This window comes from Chiloscyllium punctatum, chromosome 7 (genome assembly GCF_047496795.1).
Source record: "Chiloscyllium punctatum isolate Juve2018m chromosome 7, sChiPun1.3, whole genome shotgun sequence".
NCBI classification, from domain to species: Eukaryota; Metazoa; Chordata; class Chondrichthyes; order Orectolobiformes; family Hemiscylliidae; genus Chiloscyllium; species Chiloscyllium punctatum.
The window spans coordinates 75,500,814-75,522,996 of record NC_092745.1 but is presented as its reverse complement, the minus strand read 5'-3'; the positions used below and the strand labels follow the sequence as shown (position 1 = coordinate 75,522,996).

The 22,183-nt window shown below is 39.7% G+C and overlaps 1 protein-coding gene and 1 long non-coding RNA gene across 5 annotated transcripts in view; one reads left to right on the top strand and one right to left on the bottom strand.

Annotated features, from left to right (window-relative positions):
* The window catches only part of lepr (leptin receptor), a 117,236-nt gene extending 108,311 nt beyond the window's left edge, over nt 1–8,925 (bottom strand). For 3 of the 4 annotated variants that reach the window (XR_011961129.1, XM_072574070.1, XM_072574071.1), the window contains exons 1-2: nt 8,439–8,924; nt 2,083–2,140 (exon numbers count right to left, since the gene is read on the bottom strand). Coding sequence is in view for 2 of the 4 variants with exons in the window: in XM_072574070.1 (XP_072430171.1) it covers nt 2,083–2,122 (40 nt within the window). In the remaining 2 variants the exon portion in view is untranslated. Of the gene's footprint in view, nt 1–2,082; nt 2,141–8,438 lie in introns of all 4 variants that reach the window. The other variant, XR_011961130.1, reaches the window with a different exon arrangement.
* Nucleotides 8,853–22,183, top strand: part of LOC140479826 (uncharacterized) — a 36,232-nt gene continuing 22,901 nt past the window's right edge. The window contains exon 1 of the long non-coding RNA XR_011961131.1: nt 8,853–9,052. This is a non-coding gene — a long non-coding RNA (uncharacterized lncRNA). The remainder of the gene's footprint in view (nt 9,053–22,183) is intronic.

Below are 22,183 nucleotides of genomic sequence, written 5' to 3'. Positions count from 1 at the left end.
GACAACATGTCTGAATATTCTGAAAGAGACAGAAAGGGAATAATTATACGCAGAGAATATTACCTCCCAGAAGCTCAGTATTAAAAATTTAAACTGCATAAATAATATTCAGTCCACTAAAGTGAGAAGAGAAGTTAATTTTGCATACCAGCCTTGGTGACAAGATAGTGTTTTAAAGTTGACACTGTATTTTTTGTTCTACTTAGATAAATGAAATATTGAGGTCTGCTTTAATCCAGAAGTCTGATTGTGCCAATTCTCAAGTCAAAAGTGACAAACCACATGTCAACAGTCTCACAGAAAGAGACATGTGAGAAGATAGATTACAGTAAACTACAGAAGCTAACACTTTCTTGCCATTATCTTGTCAAAGTACAATCATTTGATTATTTCCTCCTACATAACAAGGACATTATGTACTGAAACAGCGTGTTGAGCACCTTCCAACCCCAGACTGTAGTACCTAGCAAGATAAGGGCATCACACACAAAGGAAACACTGCCATTTGTATAATAAACAACCACTGGAGATCACCATTTGTAAGTTCACCATGAAATTACATATCATCCTGACTTGGAACAATCTCATTGGGTCAAAGACTTAGAATTTCCTAATCTACTTGAACAGACAGCATGCATAAATAGCTCAGATAGATTTTAGTGGTTCAAAACGGCAGCTTATTACGACCTTCACAAGGACAACTAGAAATCTATGCTGACCTTTTAAGCAATGCTTATATCCCATGAACAATGAGAAAAACTTAAATTAATTAAGTTCATTTTATATAATAACATTGAGAGTTCATTAAGAACTGTGACCTTAAGTTTACACAAAAGTATAAAAATGAGTAATCTTAAAATCCTCATGCTGTCCGTTGAGTTCCTATTTGTCCAGACGTGTTTGTAAAACTATAGGCTTTAAGAAGAAGAATGACTAAAAGGCTGTGATATTAAGTGATATTTCATGAATTGGTAGAATTTAGTCATTATGTCCCAGCCACAATGAGTGGGGGAGGCTTGATGGATAAGTTGGTCTTTCCTTGCCTGTCACTTGATATGTTCACATAACTTCAAGGTATGGCAAGAAATAAATTCAGAAAATGTTTTCAATGTTAGATACTGGAGATAAATGTCTCAACATTATTCAAGAATCAGTTAAGTGATTTGATTGCCTTGTGACACAGAGGTAGTTTCTTGTCTTTGAGGCAGAGCTCTGGGATTAAATTTTCACTCCGTGAATTGATGGCCATTCAAGGCACATTCAGGCCAGGGTCAAACAGGTTAAGTTATCAACCTGTAAATTCTTCCAGCTGGCAGGTGTGGCAGAGTATCCTGACTGTCCAGGACCATGTGGTGGTAGCTGCAACTTAACAGGTTCTCCATACACAGCTTCTTGCTATGAACTGTATTCTGTGGAAAAGATCCTCTTCACCGTGAGGAGCTATCGGAAAAGGAAATAATTTAATGAACTAAGGTAGGCTGAAATGACTCCCCTCATCCATAATTAACTTGCACTTCACTGGTTTATGAACTAATTTATTGAACTAGATATCTTGTCTTAAAATATAAATTTATTTCATTAAGGAGATAAACTGCATTAGTACTGTCACTAAATTGTTTTGGCACACTACCTAACAGGACAATAGCCATAAATATCATATAAACTGTGCAATCAGAGGAGCCAAAGAACTCAATGGCAAAGATTTAAAAAATGTCATCTTGGGTCACACCCATAAACCTTATGTCTTGGATCAAAGCTATCATTAGAAGAGGTCTTGGGGCAGATAAGCTGGAAAAATGCCCATTGGCTCAGGAGGCCTCAAAGGTAATGTGTAAAGAAATTAACAAAAGCTTCTTTGAATGAAGGAGCAATGAACATTTTTAATATCTTGTTTATAAAAGATTACCACAAAATGGATGAAATTTTAAATGTAGCACCATATCATTTACGCAACAAATTGACATGGATATCAACACAGCAAAACTAAGTTCTGCATTGCCATGGCTGTTTATTGTGTTTGAAAGATACATGACCTCCCATATGGTCAAATTCCAGAAATAAGAACAATAATCTTTAACGTACCCAGACACAGGGTTCCAGTCATTAGCCACAGCATCATCATTCCTGAGATGGAGGGAAACTGAAAATAAAAGAAAAGTGATTGAATTCACATTGCAAGTAAAATAACAATTTAAAATATAAAATTAAATAACATAACCCTGTACAAAGTCATAAATAATTTGTGCAAATAGAAAGCAAATGCTGCTAACCTGGAATTTTACAATTTAAATATTGATAATCAAAGTGTCTGAAAAAAAGGTTTATGTTGACTGAATTTATGCACTCGCAACATTAAGTTTTTTTTTCCCCTTTCAATCACTGCACAATATGCTGTATGATCTCCATTTAAGCTTATATAAAGTATAAATCCATAAAATATTAAACTCTTCATGCTATTTTTTGAATTCCTATTTGACCCAGAGGTGTTGGTAGAACTTAAGTCTATGACAAGAATATTAACTAAAAGACTGTAATTTCCTTTGATTAATCATAATTGATTTGAGAGATTGGCATAAATCAATCACAATTAACATGTTTGTATGGGGTTTGCAAGTGCAGAATGAACCACAATCCAATTAGCCATTATCAAAAGACGGCAAGCTGTGACTGTCGCCTACACCAGTCCAGCTAATATACTGGAATCTAGACAGATTCAGTAGGTTGAATTTCAACTAATGAACAATTCAGACAAAAGCATGATTCTTCACAACAGGAATATTTTTAAAATTTCTCCAATGTTTACAAATGATGGCATTAACATCTGTTTTAAATTGCAAGAGTGTGACCCATTTTTCTAAGCAAAGGGTAGGTTATCAAATGATTTTCCATGAATACTTTGAAGTTGGTGTATCAATATATTGACTGCATAACATTTATTTAACAGACAGAATTTTACAAAGGGCAATGCTTAAACAACAACTCAAAATGATTTTATGTGCGCTTAGTTTTGTAACCAATTTCTTGCTTTTCAATACGATACTAGATGCCCTGTCAGTTTAAAATATGATTAAAGAGACTGCTAATAATATGCAAAAATATTTAAACATTCAAACACTTAAAAAACATATCCAAACAATACAGTCCTATGTGTTAATCTGACAAACTAACTATGACTGGTAATTCTGAGATAAACATTCTGGTCTTACACTGCTCAAGACGATCATTTAAAATAACCTACACCTTTATTCTACTGGAGCGGTTTGTGAAATGGCTTCACATATATTACTTCATACTGCCAATACATTTTGAACCACACATTATTTGGCTGTTAAATAAATCATTATTAGTTGACTAGGAGTAAAAATTATTGCTTTAAAAGGTAGCACCTTGCCACAAGCATTCTACACTCTACCATCTCCAAGTCCCCACTAGCCAGTACTCAAAGACAAAATGAAACTGCTTCTCTTAAAGTTAATATTTTGGGTTAATTATTTGAAAGATGTGCCCCAGTAAAGTATTATTTGACATTTCTGAACTATGTTACTCAAAAATTGGTGATATGTGTTTGTCTAACTGCTGTTGGATACTGATTTATCCTAATCTTTCTTTCACTGTCTTCCTGCAGTACAATACACACAGATTAAAATGTCACTCACAATTTGTTGAACTAGTAGGTGGATGGAACTGTGTAGCACACTAAGCATCCTGTCATATCTAAAGACCGGATAGAATCCACAATCTTCCGTATAATTAGAATGACTCAAACATCACCTGAAGTGAATATTATCTTTGAATTTATGCTCAAAAGTAACCAAGGCTAAATTGAACAAACACTTATTCTCCCTGTGAAATATAGGTCTGATCATAGCTAGCATCACATCTCCATCAAATCATGACCTACACTGGGTGGTGATTTTATTCTACATTTTCATTCAAATTTTGTTAATTTTTGCTTTTGTTGAAATCATTGGTATGCAATTATTTGCTCTTATTTTTCAATTACTTGGATTTTGAACCATACAAATTGCTTGAGCTTGCACACTTATTAAACTAGTCCTATTTGCATGTTATTGGAATCTTGATCACTAAACATTTAGTAATATATTTTTATGCACTTTACATAGTGACTTCCAATCCATTTGGTATGGACCAGGCCAGACCCCCTCAAGACATTTCAAGAAAGTATCCCAGACCCTACCTTGGCTAGTTGTTTTAAGCAGGTGTAACACAGATATTCCAGGAGAGATACAGTTGGTCAAACCACTTAGTTTTAAGCAAAACAGAATTTATTTCCAAGTTTGACAAATGAAACAGAAACAAAAGAAAGAGATCAGAATACTAAATAACTTTGATTCCTGATGAAGGGCTTTTGTCAGAAACGTCGATTTCGCTGCTCGTTGGATGCTGCCTGAACTGCTGTGCTCTTCCAGCACCACTAATCCAGTACTGAATAACTTAACCCATCTGAAACCCAACAGACTATACCAACTTAATGATGCTGTTCCAAACACAAGCAACAATCACCATAAAACCCTTTGGCACAAAAGGTAAAATCAAATGCCGAATCTTACAGGAGAGAAGTCTGGGAGAGAGAACCAGCATGGGCCTGCTTCTTTGGGTCCAGCAGCTTCAAAACTGCCTGACTGCTTTCAGTGAATAACCAGACAGGTAAAAACCAAATCAAACCAGAGAAAAGCTGAGCTGGTAGAACTGGCCACTCCCTACTCATTGTACAAGTGTTTTTCTAAAACTTAAAAGCCTTTTGCCTGAGGCAGTGTCAGTTAACTAGATTCAAATTGTCCCTAAAACCCTTTAACTTAGACTTTTCAGAGTCTGTTTTTACGACCTCTATGAAAATAAAACCAAGGACAACATAATCTTGTTAAGGGAGCAGGATCACCACACATTTGGGAACTAAAAATTCTATTCACAAAGAAACCAAAGTTCCATTCACTATTTCTCATTCATTGCTAGATCTACAATAAACCTGACAATAACTGCCAAATTCATTTCAAAACAGCTAGGCATATTAATAAAGGCTTACAGAAAGTGTCTGCTTCAGTTGACAAAAGACAAAAACCTTCATAAATGGAGATTAGAATTGGAATAACTGCTGGTAATCAACAATGTGGAAAAGAGACAGAAAATAAAGCAAATCAAGAAATAATGATGAGTTTGTGTCAAATTGGGTTTGAAAAGCACACAGATTAAAGGAGGTAGAAAAGACTGAGAAGTGGAAAAAGTCCTAACCATAGGAGCAATGAAAAGTATCACACACAATATGATCATGTCTTGTGAAGGACTGGCACAGGGAAGAGGCCATGAAAGGCAGAAAGTTGAAGTTTGGATGAGGTGGAATCCAAGAAGTCTGAAAACAAGCAAGCCGTAATAATTTATATTGGAAAGATGTTGTGAAATTTGAAAGGGTTCAGAAAAGGTTTGCAAGGATGTTGCCAGGATTGGAGGATTTGAGCTATAGGGAGAGGCTGAATAGGCTGGGGCTGTTTTTCCTGGTGCAAAGGCTGAGGGGGTGACCTCAGAGGTTTATACAATCATGAGGGGCATGGATAGGATAAATAAACAAAGATTTTTCCCTGGGGTGAGGGGAGTCCAGAACTAGAGGGCGTAGGTTTAGGGTGAGAGGGAAAAGATATAAAAGAGACCTTTTTCACGCAGAGGGTGGTACGTGTATGGAGCTGCCAGAGGAAGTGGTGGAGGATAGTACAATTACAATTTAAAAGGCATCTGGATGGGGAGATGGGCCAGGTACTCGGGTGGGACAAGATTGATTTGGGATATGTGGTCAGCATGGACGAGTTGGACCGAAGGGTCTGTTTCCATGCTGTGCATCTCTATGACTAGTTTGATGGACGGGACAAAAAAAGTGTGAGAATTAATTGAAAGACATTGAGAAAGAGGGGAATATGAGCATTAACTGAAGGGAAACTAAGAATCATCATGAACTGAGTAAAGCATGAAGAAGGAGAAGAGTTGCAACTTAACTAAAAGTGAATGTATGAGGGCCATGGAAATGAAGGCCAAGGTATGATTGGTATGAGAGGACAGCTAGCTTCAGATGAAACATAGAGGAAGAAAAATAGCAGCATGAATTGAGAGGGCTGGAAAAATGAAAGTGTCCCTTTCAATTAGGTAGAGAATTGAATGAGGAAATATCTCCAGCAACACAGGTTGGAGGAGGGTGACCCTATGCACGAGATAAGGTTGAAAGTGGAAAAATAACTTTCTATATGGCTTTTAGGCAAGCTACAGCCTGGTGGATCTTTTGAAAATACAAATTGTCCTTTTTTTTCATTAATCATACCAATGCAAACAAAAAAAGATGTATAAAATAGATGTTTAAAATTAACTAAAATAGAACAAATTTTGTAATGAAATGTAACATTCATCCCAAACCACTGTAGAAATTGCATTCCAGACCAGCCAACAGCACCATATCTGGTCAACAAAACACTATAAAGCATTGGAACAAGTCACTTAGCTTTTTGTTGATCAGTTTCATCACACCCTTTAAGACCCACTTGGTCAGTTTCCATCCACCCAGAATAACTGAGGAAGGAAGCAGCCTGTGATTCACCCAATAAAGCTCAGATTTAACAGCAGAATCAATCAAAATCTGGATCATGACTTTCAGATCCAAAGATACCAAACAATTGTTTCAGGTGTGGCCCTGGACACTTCCAAATCAGTGACTTGCATTTGGATGACTTATTTTGCCAGCACTAATCCCAAATCATATTTTAATCTTTTTCCCCCAAAAAACACATTGTTAAATATCACAGAAATCACAATGTCTCCAAAGAAGGCCACTCAGCCCATTGTGCCTGCACTAGTTCTATCAGTAGGTGCCAATCGCCTTCCATTTCCCCACGTCCCCAAACATCATTTCCAATTATCATCCAATATCGTCTTCAATACCTCAATTGAACCTGCCTCCACCTCATTTCCAGGCTGTGAGTTCCATACCCTAACTCCTCACTGGGTGAAAGTGTTTTCTCTCAAATCACCCTTGCAGCTTTTACTGTCCAATTTAAATCTATCTTTTAAAAGTGGGAACAGCTTCTCCCTATCTACTCGATCCAATCTGCTCATGACTTTGAAAACCTCGATAAAGTTTCTTCTTAGTCCTCTTCTCTCCAGGGAGAACAGTCCCAACTTCTTCAACCTATTCTTACAACCAAGGTTCTTCATCTCTGGAACTAATTTCTCATTGTTGGATCTCTTCCTCCTGAAGGCAGGTCCAAGTGACAGCATCATAGTCACTTCTCGAATCTACCCCCAGCCAGAACAGGGATCAAACCCAAAAGAGCTGGAACAAACCTCATCCACAACAGCCCTCCAGTCAACTGGTCTCCCATGGAGTCTGAGTCCAAATGGCAACATGGACTTTTACATGCATGTTGTAGTTCATTATATGATGGTGGAAGTTCAAAATTTACTTCTCACCACATGGCTGATGAAGAATTTCTCCCATTTTTATTATATATTAGTTGAAGACTAATAAAGAACCTCTTTGGCCCTGTCATGACCAGGCTTTCCTCAGCCGTCAAGTCCTGGAGGAAATTTGAACCCAGAGCTATGGGCTAAAAGGTACACACTACCCACGGTGTAACAAGACCTCCTAAAGTTTGTTGAAGTTACAATCATCCACTGGCCCAACACATTTTCATTGTAATTACTTGCTCAGTTTCAACGAGGGCCGAGCTGTCAGCTGTTTGGAGGTAATCGGGCAGTTTTCACTAGCGTTCCAAATTGCGCTATCTTCACGAAAATTCAGAATGTGGCACCTTTGTCTGAGGATCTGATGTGCATTTAGTGATCTATTAGCAGTGATGAAAAACTGTTCTGCTAAAAAATGCACCAAAACCTAAGTTCCAACTCTAGTTAAATAAAAACCACACGCCAGATTTCCCTGTACTGTGTGTTGATTCTCGTGTTAAATCCCTTCAAAAACAAGTTATCGTCAGGAAAAAGTATTCGGCAATGCTTTTATTTGCAAACATACAATGGCGAAACTGATGTGGAAACAGCTAATGTGGTGCGCAGCTGCTCTGGCACTTTTCCATCCCCCCAAAAAATTAGAAGAAAGATTTGCCACATCTATTCCCTGGAATATAACATCCTCCATCAAACGCTATACGCAGTAGTCATCTTTATGTACAATTCTTTCGAGGGCAAGGCAGCAATCGGACAGAAAAGTCGGAGGGAATTTTGGAATAACAAACCGCACATTCTTCAATAAACTAAAGTACCGCAAATTGGTTTTAGAACAAGTAAACTTTCAAGCCCCACCTTTCCTTCAAACATTCCTTAAATTGTGTTTCACGCACTCGAGCAGATTTTGCCCACTTTCTCCTTCAGAAGAACTCAATCGCCTAAAGCTTAAAGCAACAAGTCAAGAAACAATCTTTCAAACTCACATTTAACTGCCCAGTGCCGAGGCTGAAATCACAACTTCTGAGGGGGGGAAAAAAAAGATTAAAGGGTCGCTTCAAGAATCACTTTCCGAGCACCGTGTTGTCTGACATGGTTATTCTTTCTTTCCCACCACCATCTCTCCAGTGCAGTGACCAGAGGCCACACATAACCACTGGGAAGCACGCTGTGCAAGCGTGAGCTGGGCTGGGAGACAGCACCGAGCCGGCTGACAGACCAAAGCTCAGCGCAATCGATCGGGCGCCGAGAGCCCGTCAGCAGCGACCCTAAGCCTTGCTACTGCTGCTGCTTCACTGACGTTTGTTCACACGTGGCTGCTCTTTTCTGAGAAGCTGATTCCCAGACCCTAGCGGGGGGGGGGAAAACAGGAGAGTAAGGTAACAGCAGCTCCGCACTGACGAGGGTAGCTGAGTAATGAGGGAGGGGGTGCGGGCCAAATGACAGTGACAGACTGAACAGGGCTGAACGGGGGCAAAAGGTGAGCAATTGCATGAGTCGAACACGTGGGCACAAACAGAAGCAGGCGCACAGCAAGAGGGTTGAGGACGCGGACGGAGCAAGAATCACAGCTGAGTCAGTAATAGGCCGAAAGAAAAGGGTGAGTCATTGGGGGAAAATGGGCATTGACAGGATTGAAAATAAAAGGATAAATATCTGAAAAGTTTGAGACAGAGGACCGAAGCAGGAAACTAAGTTGCTCTTTCAGAGCTGACGTAGGCGTTACGACTAAATAACCTGCTTCTTGCTTCAACAAATCTGTTTGAAATCTGAACATAAATCAAACATATTTTATACGCTTTTCGAAGCTTCTCGCCAGACTTCTGGCATAATCAAAGAGGCAGGTATTGAATTAAAGAACTTTCTTTTCCAAATCTAGGCCACAATTCTCAGATATACCTTATAAATAAACGTTGCCAAATAGGTTTGGAACATTTTAACCAACACGCAGTTTTAATTTTCTTATAATTGAAATTTACATTTTGATGCACTTTTGCATAATCTGGCATTGACAAGATCAAGAAAGTGGATAGGAATAGACACTGAATGGCAGGATGGAACATCAAAGGTTGACAATGGTCAGGAGTTAATTTGTAACAGAGGCAAACAATGGATTCTGCATGGCCGTGGTTGGGCATGAAGACAGAAAGAGTTATATGCTAGGAATTCTACACATTTGTTCAACAATTATTAACAACCTTTTATGGATGTCTGAAACGCTGGAAAACATTCCAATACAAATAAGTAGAATGTGTGAAACAAACATGGACTTAACATTAGAAGGTCACAGATACGGGAGGAATTGGTTAATATACTAGTACTGACATTCTAACTGGTAAGGAGAATATAACTCCAATCTGAATACATTTATTTAGACTGGTTGCCTCGATTATTAGCATATTGACAACATCCTCTTCTTCAATGAATAGATGTAAAGTGTTCATTTAGCATACCTCCATAAGAGTATTTAGTCCTTCATCAGCCCGCCCTACCTTTGATTATACTTTTAGTATTTTGTATTTCTAAAGGACATTTTATTTCTTTGTATTTTGGTCATTAATCAATTCAAGTCATTCTCTGTGCCCCTCTTAATTCTCTTTTGCATCTTTTTCTGTACTTTCTGATCAACTTGGTGTTTTATTGCATTATAAATCTTACAATTACCATTAGCAATTATCCTATTTCAACTTACCCTCAGACTTCCTGCATTGGTTCCCATCCCCTTGCTATATTAATTTTAAACCCTCCCCAAGCACAAGCAAACACTGCCACTAGGACATTGGTTCCAGTCCTGCCTGAAGTAGACCATCGATTTGTACTGGTCCCACCTATCCCAGAACTGGTTCCACTGTCTCAGGAATTTGAATCCCTCCATCTTGCACCATCTTTCAAGCCACGTACTCATTTTAGCTATCCTGTCATTCCTACTCTGACTAACGCGTGGCACTGGTAGCAATTCCAAGATTGCTACCTTTGAGGTCCTACTTTTTAGTTTAACTCCTAATTCCCTAAATTCAGCTGTAGGACCTCATCCCATTTTTGACCTGTATTGTTGGTGGCTAAATGCACCACAACAGCTGGCTGTTCACCCTCCCTCTCCAGAATGCCCTCCAGCTACTCCGAGACATCCTTGACCTATGCACCAGGGAGGCAACATGCTATCCTGGACTCTCATTTGTGGCTGCAAAAATGCCTATCTATTCCCCTTACAACTGAATCCCCTATCACTCTCGCTCTGCCACTCTTTTCCGTGCCCTCCAGTGCAGCAGAACCAGACACAGGGCCATGAACATGGCTGTTGCTACCCTCCCCTGGTGAGCCATCTCCCCCAGTAGTATCCAAAACAGTATGTCGGTTTTGGAGGGAGATGACTGCAGGGGACCCCTACACTACTTTCCTACTCTTCCTCTGTCTGTTGGTCACCCATTCCCTATCTTTCTCAGCAATTTGTATCTGTGGTGTGACCAGCTTACTGAATGTGCTATTTTTGATTCCCTCAACCTCACAGGTGCTCCAAATTGAATCCAGCCACAGCTCCAGAACTGTCAAGCAGTCAGACAGGAGCTGCAGTTGGACACATTTTCCTGCACATGAAGGAGTCAGGGACATTTGAAGGGTCCCTGAATTCTCACATCACAAAGGAGGTGCATGGCATGGGTCTGGGATCTCCTGCATGGTTTAACACTTAAGTGAACAACTTAAGAAAAAAAAATAAGAAAGAAGAAAAACTATTCACAAATCACCAGGCACTCGCCTGTGACTTTACGGTTAAACTTCCTTCTACTTTTCTTTTAGCCTTCTGTCTTCAGCAGCTGCAGTAGTTTGTTCCTCCTCCAATTGCCTTACCTTGCTGCTGCTCGCCCTCCTCACCGAAGCCTACACGTAAACCTCCAGCAGCACTTCAACCACAAATCAGCTCTTCTCAAAAATGCTTGCCTTCCTTTGATTCACTCCTGGGCAGTGATTAAGACAACTTCTCCCAGAATCCTTCTCAGCAGCAACCTCTCTTGGATGCCCTTTAACGATTCGCTGACACCAGCTCTTCTGCACTCCCCTCCTTGGTCACAGTGACTGAGATGATTCCTCCAGAATCCTTCACAGCAGCTGCCTCTGTTTCATGTGTTTGTATGATATCCTCCTCATTCTTGTAAATTCTAGTGAGTATAGTCCCTATCTACTCAATCTCTCTTTATAAGCCAAGCTTCTCAACTCTGGAATCAACCTAGTGAAGCTCCTCTGCACTCCCTCGCGTGGAAGTGAGGAGATCAATATTGTACACAGTACTCTAGGTGTGGTCTCACCAGCACCCTATATAACTGCAGCACATAATCTCCCTGTTTTTAAACTCCATCCCTCTAGCAATGAATGACAGCATTACATTTGCCTTCATAATTACCTGCTGCACCCGGAAACCAATTTGTTGTGATTCATGCACAAGGATACCCAGGTCTTTCTGCACAGCAGCATGCTGCAAATTTTTATCATTTGAATAATAGTCCATTTTACTGTAATTCCTACCAAAATGAATGACCTCACATTTACCAACATTGTACTCCATCTGCCAGACCCTTGCTCTCTCATGTAACCTATCTATATCCCTCTGCAGACTTTCAGTATCCTCTGCACACTTTGCTGTATCACTCATTTTAGTGTCATATGCGAACTTTGACATACTATACTTGGTCCCCAACACCAAACAATGTAAATTATAAACAATTGCAGTCCCAACACTGATCCCTGAGGCACACTGCCAGCAACTGATTGCCAACCAGAAAAATATCTATTTATCCCCAGTCTTTGCTTTCTGTTAGCTAACCAATCCTATATCCATGCTAATATGTTACTCGTAATGCTGTGCACTTTTATCTTATACAGCAGCCTTTTGTGTGGCACTTTGTCAAAATTCTTCTGGAAATCCAAATACACCATATCCACCAGTTTCCTGTTATCCATCACATTTGTAATGTTCTCAAAGAATTCCAGTAAATTGGTTAAACATGAACCCACACCGCGTCTGCCCAATGGGACAATTACTGTCAAAATGTCTCGCTATTTCTTCCATAATGATAGATTCAAGCATTTTCCCCACACCAGAGGTTAAGGGACCTGTAGTTACCTGCCTTTTGTCTACCTCCTTTTTTAAACAATGATGTCAAATTTGCTGTTTTCCAATCTTCCAGAACCGTCCCAGAGTCCAGCAAATTTCAGTAAATTACCACAAGTGCATTTGCTATTTCCCCTGTCATTTCTTTTACTATCCTGGCCAGGATACCTGTCTACCTTTAGCCTCATTTACTTTCCCAACACTACGTCTTTAGTGATAACAATCTTTTCTAGGTCCTCACCTGCCATAACCTCCTTGTCATCAATTACCAAGCAATTCCATTGTGAAGACTGACACAAAATACCTGTTCAACACCTCGACCATTTCCTCATTTTCCATTATTAATTCCCCCTTCTCATCCTTTAAAGGACTGGTGCTTTTTCATTTTATTTATTTGTGGATGGTTTTTCTATCTGTTTTCTAATAGTATTCATGGGAATGTGTCTTCAGTATCTGAATCAGCTTCTCGTTGAAGGCATACCATTGTCAAAATACTATTTTCCTACTTTTTTTTACTGTAATCCATCCAGGGCAGATCCCTTTCAACTAAATGTAGTTATACCACCTTCATTAAAGTCTCTGTGTTTGTTATTGTTCTTTGACCTTACAATAACTATTCTGAACTGGACGACATGGTCACTGCATATGAATGCTCTTCCACCACAACATGCTCCAGTTTCATTTCATAAGCTAGTTCCAACATTAAACATAGTAGTCAAGAAAGTTCTATTATAAAAGTTTCTAGAGTTTGTCCCCCTTTTTGCCATTCCACTGAATAATTGAAGTTCTCCAGTATCACTAATCCATAATTATTTCTTCTCAATGTAATTTGACTGAAGCTTACTCCTTTGTCCCCTTTCCATGACTTGATAACTTACAGTATGCATCGTGCAGTAGAATAATGCCATTAGAGTTTATTAATTACTTCAGACTAACTAAACTCAGTATTTGTCCCTTGAACATAATTGCATTCTTCAGCAATGTAATAGGTTATTTGTTTAATACTACCATTCTCTATCTTTCCCACTTTTCCAAAATAACCTGTTGCTAGAAATATTAAGTTTATAATCTTCACCTTTTTGGCACCTGTTACTGCCACTATATTATTGTTGCTGTGATGCAACTTGTGCTATAGCTTACCAAACGTATTACAACTTTGTCAAAGAGTGTGGAGTTGGAAAAGCACAGCATGTCAGGCAGTATCCAAGGAGTAGCAGAGTCGACATTTCGGGCATAAGCCCTTCATCAATCCTGAAGTCCTCACTTCCTTCTCATTACAACTTTGCCCCATATCTGATCCCCCATGGATTGAATTATTATTTATTCCAGGCTCTTTGCTGTTCCCATTCTGTTTTGCAGAACTTATTTGCACAAAGCAAGAACCAACAAGGTATAAATGAAATGAGTAACCAGTTATTTTGTTTTAGTGATGTAGGATAAGGGATAAATATTGACCAGAACATCAAAATGTCTTAATCATCAAATAGCCTTTTGGATTTGCAATTATTTTCTATGTTTTAAATGAAAATAAATTCAATAGGAATCAATAGAGGTCAAGTATGGAAAATATAACAAAAATTAAAGAAACTTCACCATAACAATTTTTAGATTAGATTGGATTACAGCATGGAAACAGGCCCTTCGGGCCAACAAGTCCACACCGACCCGCTGAAGCGCAACCCACCCATACCCCTAACCTAACACTACAGGCAATTTAGCATGGCCAATTCACCTGACCTGCACATCTTTGGACTGTGGGAGGACACCGGAGCACCCGGAGAAAACCCAGGGAGAATGTGCAAACTCCACACAGTCAGTCACCTGAGGCGGGAATTGAACCCAGGTCTCTGGCACTGTGAGGCAACTGTGCTAACCACTGTGCCACCGTGCCACCCATAACAATGGACTAACTTTCTATATCTCTATCTATAATTATGTATCTAGTCATGTCACCTTAGACTATTGGTACCTTCTGCCCTATGAGTTAAAGGTTTTGGGTTCCAGTTCCAGTTCCACTCCAGATACTTGAGCAGAATATTTAAATTAAGACTTCAGTAGAGTATTGAAAATTAATTCATTTTCACAGGTGTTTTCTTTCTGAAGAATTCTTAAACTACTCAATCAGATGGATGTATCAGATCTTATGGCACTATTTTATCAGACAGACTTAAGGAACTAAATGGCCTGTACTTTTTTTCCTATGTTCCAGAGTATGGGCGGCACGGTGGCACAGTGGTTAGCACTGCTGCCTCACAGCGCCAGAGACCCGGGTTCATTTCCCGCCTCAGGCGACTCTCTGTGTGGAGTTTGCACATTCTCCCCGTGTCTACGTGGGTTTCCTCCGGGTGCTCCGGTTTCCTCCCACGCTCCAAAGATGTGCAGGTCAGGTGAATTGGCCATGCTAAATTGCCTGTAGTGTTAGGTAAGGGGTAGATGTAGGGGTATGGGTGGGTTGCGCTTCGGCGGGGCGGTGTGGACTTGTTGGGCCGAAGGGCCTGTTTCCACACTGTAAGTAATCTAATCTAGTAGGGGATTATCACATTATTATTTGCGGGAACTTACGGAAAATAGATTGCCATGTTTCATATATTCCAAAGCTCTCAAGGACAATCTGCAATTGCAAAAGATTCTACATAAATGTAAGTCTCTTTATGAATTTTAATTATTTTACTCACATTTTATGCCTTCCTTTATCAATGACATAGCCTCAGTTGTCATTTCCTTATTTATACATTAGATGACAAAAGTTGTTATTCAGTCATGTACCACCTTGTGCTCATCTGGTATCTATGCATATTTTTTTCCCATGAAATCAGGAAGTATTTTGCCTTAACCCTGGCCTATTACACCTGCCTAGCACCTCAGATTCTAGCAGCCAATGCATCAACAATTCCCCTCCCTTCCCTTGTCTGTTTTCTTCAGGGACCGTTCTCTCTGGGACATCCTGGTTCACTCTCCCTTCACTACCAATAGCACCCCATGGCACCTTGCCCTGCAACCACAGAAGGTGTAACACCTACCCACCTACTTCCTCCCTCCTCAGTATCCAAGGGCCCAAACATAACTTCCAGGTGAAGCAGCACTTTACCCGCACTTCTCACAATCTACTCTACTGCATTCACCGCTCACACTGTAGTCTGCTCTACATTGGTGAAATGACGCAGAGTGGGTGACCACTTCACAGAACATCTATCTCCTGCCCACAAAAAAGACACTAAGCTTCTAGTTGCCTGCCACTTTAACACGCCACCCTGTTCCCTGGCCAACATCTCTGTCTCAAGCTGCTGCTTTGCTCCAGTGCAAGCTGGAAGAACAACACCTCATTTTCCACCTGCAGACCCAGCAGCTCTCCAGACTCAATATCGAGTTCAAACACTTCAGGCCCTGAACTCCCCTATGTCCTAGCCCCCTACCACAAACACCAAACCTTGTTATCACATTGTCTGCCATTACATACTACCTATTGTTAGCCACTAACAGTGTCCTTTAACAGCTATTCACCCCCACAGCCAGATCATTATCCAATCCTTTGTTTGTCCAACTGTTCTTCTCTCTCTTTGGTCTCTATCTATACCTATCGATTACCCGTTACCCCCCTTAGCCCCATCCTACCTTCTGTATAAAAGCCAACATTTTCCTAGCTACCATCAGTTCAGAGGAAGGGTCACCGGACCTGAAACATTAACTTTGATTTCTCTTCACAGATGCTGCCTGACCTGCTGAGCTTTTCCAGCAACTTCTGTTTTGGTTTCAACAACACCTAAGAACTGAGTCAATGGGCTAAGGAGTGGCAGATGGAGTTTAATTTGAATAAATACTAGATATTGCATTTTGATAAAACAAAAGAGGGTAGGATTTACACAATTAAATGTAGGGCTTTGGTTGTGTTGTAGAACAGAGAAACCCAGGGGTTCACGTACATAATTCTTTCAGGTTTGGATCACATATAGATTGGGTGATTAAGAAGGCATTTAGCATACTTACCTTCATTGCTTAGACTTTTGAGTATAGGATTCAGGATATTATGTTGAGGTTGTAAAGGACATATGTGAGGCCTCTTCTGTGTCCAGTTCTGGTCGCTCAGTTATACGAAGGATATTATTAAGTTGGAGAGAATTCAGAAGAGATTTACCAGGATGTTGCCAGGAATGGAGGGTTTGAATAATGGGGAGAGGCTAGGACATTTTTCCACTGGAGCATAGGAGGTTGAGGGGTGATCTTATAGAGGCTCATAAAATCTAAAGGCATATAGATAAGGTGAATGGCAGGTGTCTTTTCCCTAGAATAAGGGATTTCAAGATTAGGCGGCATATTTTTAAGGTGAGAGGAACAAGCTTTAAAAAAGACATGAGTGGCAATTTCTTTTTCACAAAAAGTGGTTCATATATGGAATGGACTTCCAGAGGCAGTGGGCGGCACGGTGGCACGGTGGTTAGCACTGCTGCCTCACAGCGCCAGAGATCCGGGTTCAATTCCCACCTCAGGCGACTAACTGTGTGGAGTTTGCACGTTCTCCCCGTGTCTGTGTGGGTTTCCTCCGGGTGCTCCGGTTTCCTCCCACAGTCCAAAGATGTGCAGGTCAGGTGAATTGGCCATGCTAAATTGCCCGTAGTGTTACGTAAGGGGTAAATGTAGGGGTATGGGTGGGTTGCGCTTCGGCGGGGCGGTGTGGACTTGTTGGGCCGAAGGGCCTGTTTCCATAAGTAATCTAATCAAAGGAATTGTAGATGTGGTTACCGTTACATCCTTTAAAATATATTTAGGTAAGTACATAAGTAATGTTTGGAGAGACATAGGCCAAGCACAGGCAGGTGGGACGAGTTTAATTCCAGATATCTCTTTATAGCTTCAGTAAGAATTAAATGAAACAATCCCTGCCTACCAAAAAGCCAATTTAGCTGGTAGTATTTATACATGAAAAATATGTTTTAGTCATTCTTTGTCTGCTGAGGGTTTCAATTTGCTGTTGACCCATCCTTTTTACATCCATTCCATTATTTTTAAAGTTTGCTGTGGGAGCTTTAAATAATGTGAGTCAAATTATAGCTTAGCATTTGTTTAGCCAGATGTATCCAACATAAACCTAATTCATTTCTTTCCCAACACTTATGCTGTTCCTGTTGTGATCAGATTAATTGTATTATTATGAGATACTCGTTAAAGCTAATTTAGGTCAAATGTTTTGAATTAGTTTTGCTTTTAGTGTGTTTATGAAAGTGGGGTTATTGAAGTCCTGTACATTGTATATGATATAATTTTATATCTGCGAGCATTACTTACTGTTGCTCAATTCACAATTTCAGCTGTACTATCATTGAGAGGTACCAGGCATCAGGAAAGGAACGTAAAAATATCAAAAAAGGAAGAAAGGATAGAAAGAGTTACTTGAAATAGTAAATAGTACAGGTGTAACAAAAAGCATCTTATCAAAATGATTTTAGGAATTTAAAAAAAAACCTTATTGCAATAATGTTTTCTCCACTAAGTTATATTCCAAAGTTAACATCACACATGATAAACCATAGTTTAAAGTTCAGTTCCACTTTTCAGCCTTCTCTAGTTGAGACAAAGGGATTCACACAGTAAAATTTCAGAGATAGTGTCCAAGAAATGAAAGAGCATAATGTTTAAATAGTTGACTTTTGAACCAAAGTCCTCTTCCATCAGTCAGATATCTTTGAAGTGTAATGACTGTTGCAAGGAATGAAACAAAATGTCAAAATGATGGGTAGACCCAATTCAATTTCTGCAATCAGTCTAATTTAAATAATAATGATAAGCTTTAGTTATGGATATCAGTTGCTGGGAGCAGTGTATTTTCTATTACTTAAAGGCCTAGTTTAATGGAATAATGCCAGGCAACATAATTTTAAAAGCAAAACCACAACTGTCAGATCTTCAAGATTGCAGAAAAGCCCCTAGAAGGTCCACTTCATTGATAAAGACGTGGAAGTTTTTTTCCCATGAAATTAAGCTGTGGAAGAGACTGACACACAAGGTGGCCATTGCAGACATTGCCAATGATAACTATCACCTACATAGCAACTCTTAAATGGGAACATCAAAAAAAAAGTGTTACTTTGGCAGATAAGGTAAGAGAAGCTGAGTGCATTGTCCAATTCAGGAATTAAGCACATTTTAGTCATTAAATTAGTCATGGTTTCTTTTTGGTGATGTTTAAAATTCTGCACTTTAAAACAATATTAATTTGCACAAATTTAAAAGCAAGGGTACAAACACAGGTTGTCATTATTATTAAAGCAAAAGGATTGCTACAGTCTAAATTAGCAACACATACTAAGCAATCCGGTAAAAAGGAACCTTTGAAAATGGTATACTTAGATTTCCAGAGGCAGTTGACAAGGACCCATATTAAAACTTACTGCAGAAAGTAAGAGAGTAACATAGACAAATGAAACACAGTAACCACAAGTGGGTAATTTCCATTTGGCAAGAAGCAACAATCAACTATTAATGACCTGGATGAGAGGACTAAATGAATGGTTGCTGAATTTACTGGTGACAGAAGTATGGGTTGGAACTTAAACTGTGAAGTGATTAAGTGAGCAAATATTTGACAGGCTGAATACAATGTGGGAAAACGTGAGCTTACCCACTTTGGCAAGATAAAGTCATATTATATAAATAAGGTAGGATTGCAGAACCCTGAGGTACAGTGGGATTTGGGTGCTTTAGTACTTGAATCACAAAAAGTAAGTATATATGGATAACAAGTAGTTAGGAAAACAAATAAAAACAGATGGAATGAAATAAATAAAGTCAGGATATTTTACTGCAGTTGTAAAGGATATTGGTGAGACCACATCTAAAGTATGTGTACATTTTTGGACTTTTTATTTAAGAAAGCCCATAATTGCATTAGAAGCAATTCAGAGAAGGTTTACTCAATCAATCCCTGGAATGAAGGAATGATCCCATGAGGAAATGTTGAACGCACTAAGCCTGTATCCTCTGGGATTGGAAGAACAAGAACCAAATCTTACTGAAAAATATACGATCTTGAGGAGGCTTGACAAGATGAAAACTTAAAGGATGTTTCTCTTTATTGGAGAGAGGAGAACTAGGGAACAAAGTTTTAAAATAAGGGGTCTGTCATTTAAGATGGAGATGAGGAGAATTTACTTTCACTCTGAGTTTATGGAGTTCTCTTTCCAGCGTGCTGGAGCCAGGAGCATTAGTGTTTTTAATGCAGAGGTAAATTTTGTTTTTGACTAACAAAGGCGTCTGTTGGTATCGGTGGGGGAAAGCAAGAAAGTGGAGTTAAGGCTATAATCTGATCAGCCACAAACTTATTGACTGGTGGGAGCAGGCTTAAGGAGCCCGTTCATAAATATCTCATTCCAGGTTTATTACTCAGAAGAGCCCCCATTCATCTTGAGAATTTGGTTTCTTTATATTGCAATTTTATTTAGGGTAAAAGTGGTCATTCATTTTACAGTACTGGCAAACTTACAAGCAAATTACTTCATAGAGGTTAAAATAATATATCTGACTTGTATGAGATAAATTGAGTCACCCAGCCACATTTTGGGATGTATCTAATCTCGTAAGGAGAAATTCATTTCAAGTGTGGGACAGTGGTTAGCACTGCTGCCTCAAAGCACCAAAGACCCAGGTTCGCTTCCTGCCTTGAGTGACTCTGTGTGGAGTTTGCACATTCTTCCTGCGTCTGTGTGGAGTTGCTGTGATTTCTTCTCTCAGCCCAAAGATGTGCAGGTTGGGTGGATTGGCCATGCTAAATTGCCCATAATGTGCACAGATGTGCGGGCAAGGTGGATTAGCCATTCAAAACGCAGGGCTATGGGAATAAGGTGGGAGTGTGTGTTTAGGTAGGATGCTCTTTTTGAGGATTGTTGCAGACTCAATGGTCCAAATGCACTATCTCAAGGTCAGAGCCAGTCAAAATCAAAAGAAAACCAAAACCTGTCAACTGGCTAATGGATATTGGGCAATTTTTTTTAATGTCTTGTTCTTGGTATAACCCAAGATATACCAAGAGCTGTTTGGGCATACAAACAGTCCAACAATCATGAAGTAGGGATTCTTTCTTTCACTACATCACACTTTACAAACATGAACAAAATGATAGTATTTACATGGAATTAAGTTACTAGTTCATGCCTGGCTGACAAAATCCTTTGTCTATCTCTTTGTATCACCATGAGGACTCTTTCTGACAATACCATACTTTCCTTCAAAGAAGGCAAAAGTGAGGACTGCAGATGCTGGAAATCAGAGTCTACATTAGAATGGTGCTGGAAAAGCACAGCGGGTCAGGCAGCATCTGAGGAGCAGGAAAATCGATGTTTCGGGAAAAAATCGATGTTTCATCAGGAATCTTTCCTTCAAAGAAATCTACATGACAGCCAAGCTGCCCTGCTGGTAACCTCCCTCACGTTCGCCACCTGCTGCTGGAGAATCCATTATACACTTCCTAAGCTTGCCATCCTGACACTGCACAGAACACATAGTGACCATTTACTAAGCAATTAGGTGATAAACAGGTTTGATTGTGCCAGAATGGCTGAAATGTTCACATCTACATTAGTGGCAACATTTTCTTGTACCAAATGGTACAAGGGCAAATGGTAAAGGTTGGGGTTATATCAAGCATTTGTTCTACAATACCTTCTCAGCTCCAGATCTGTATTGGTACTTTCTCTGGAATCTCAACTCTGTGGCATCCCAATAGAGTTAATGTCAAACAGGGCTCTAGATTTGTTTGAACAACAGGACACATTGCTCCAATTTGCTGCCTCCCAGCAGGAGATCCCTGTTCTGTCTGCAAGGATAGACCAGGCCTTCCCAAATGCTCCTGATTTCACAATTCACAGATCACTCCAGGATTCTGCGCTGCTATCCAATTCCATTACACTTGAGCCATTGTACACCAACGCCTTGGTTTCTGCTCCACCAGTGTGGGAGCTGCTTGCCTTCACACTATCCAACAAAGTTTTGACCTCAATCAATACCCACTGTGTACCATTTTTCAATGCAATCCTAAAGCTACTAATTCAACAACATTCATGGGGCCATTTAAATACAGGCACTGTGGAATTCAGAATCCTAGGCCTCTTGTATCTTATTCCAACATTGATTTCAGAGGAATATGCATGCACCATTTGGATGATACTTTGTGGCAGTCTTGCAAGCATTTTCTTCTCAACACTTCTCTCGATTCTCTTGGATAGCATCTCAAATGACTCAGCTGTCCATCATTGACCTGTCCATCTCCATCAGTAGATGCTGTGAGCCCAAGAAGATAATGTAAAGAGATAGTGTGGAGAATAGGCTGTGGATGAATGAAGGCGTACTACTATAAACAGAAGTGCTTAGGCCACTATTTGTTTATTCTCAGGAGGCAAGGTGCACAGACAATAATGTACAGTTGAATTGTTTGTACTCTTCATTATCTTCTGAGAATAGGAAGTGGTGTGGATGTTGACAAGCAATGCACCTTGCAAAGCTCTTGTAGGAGATGCTTTTTAAAGTTCTGCCACTGATCACTAAATCTGACATGGAATACCAAAATGGACAATCCAAACACATACAATGATTGTATTTGAGGCCTTATAGTCACAGGTGGCTTTTTACGTTGAGGGGAGT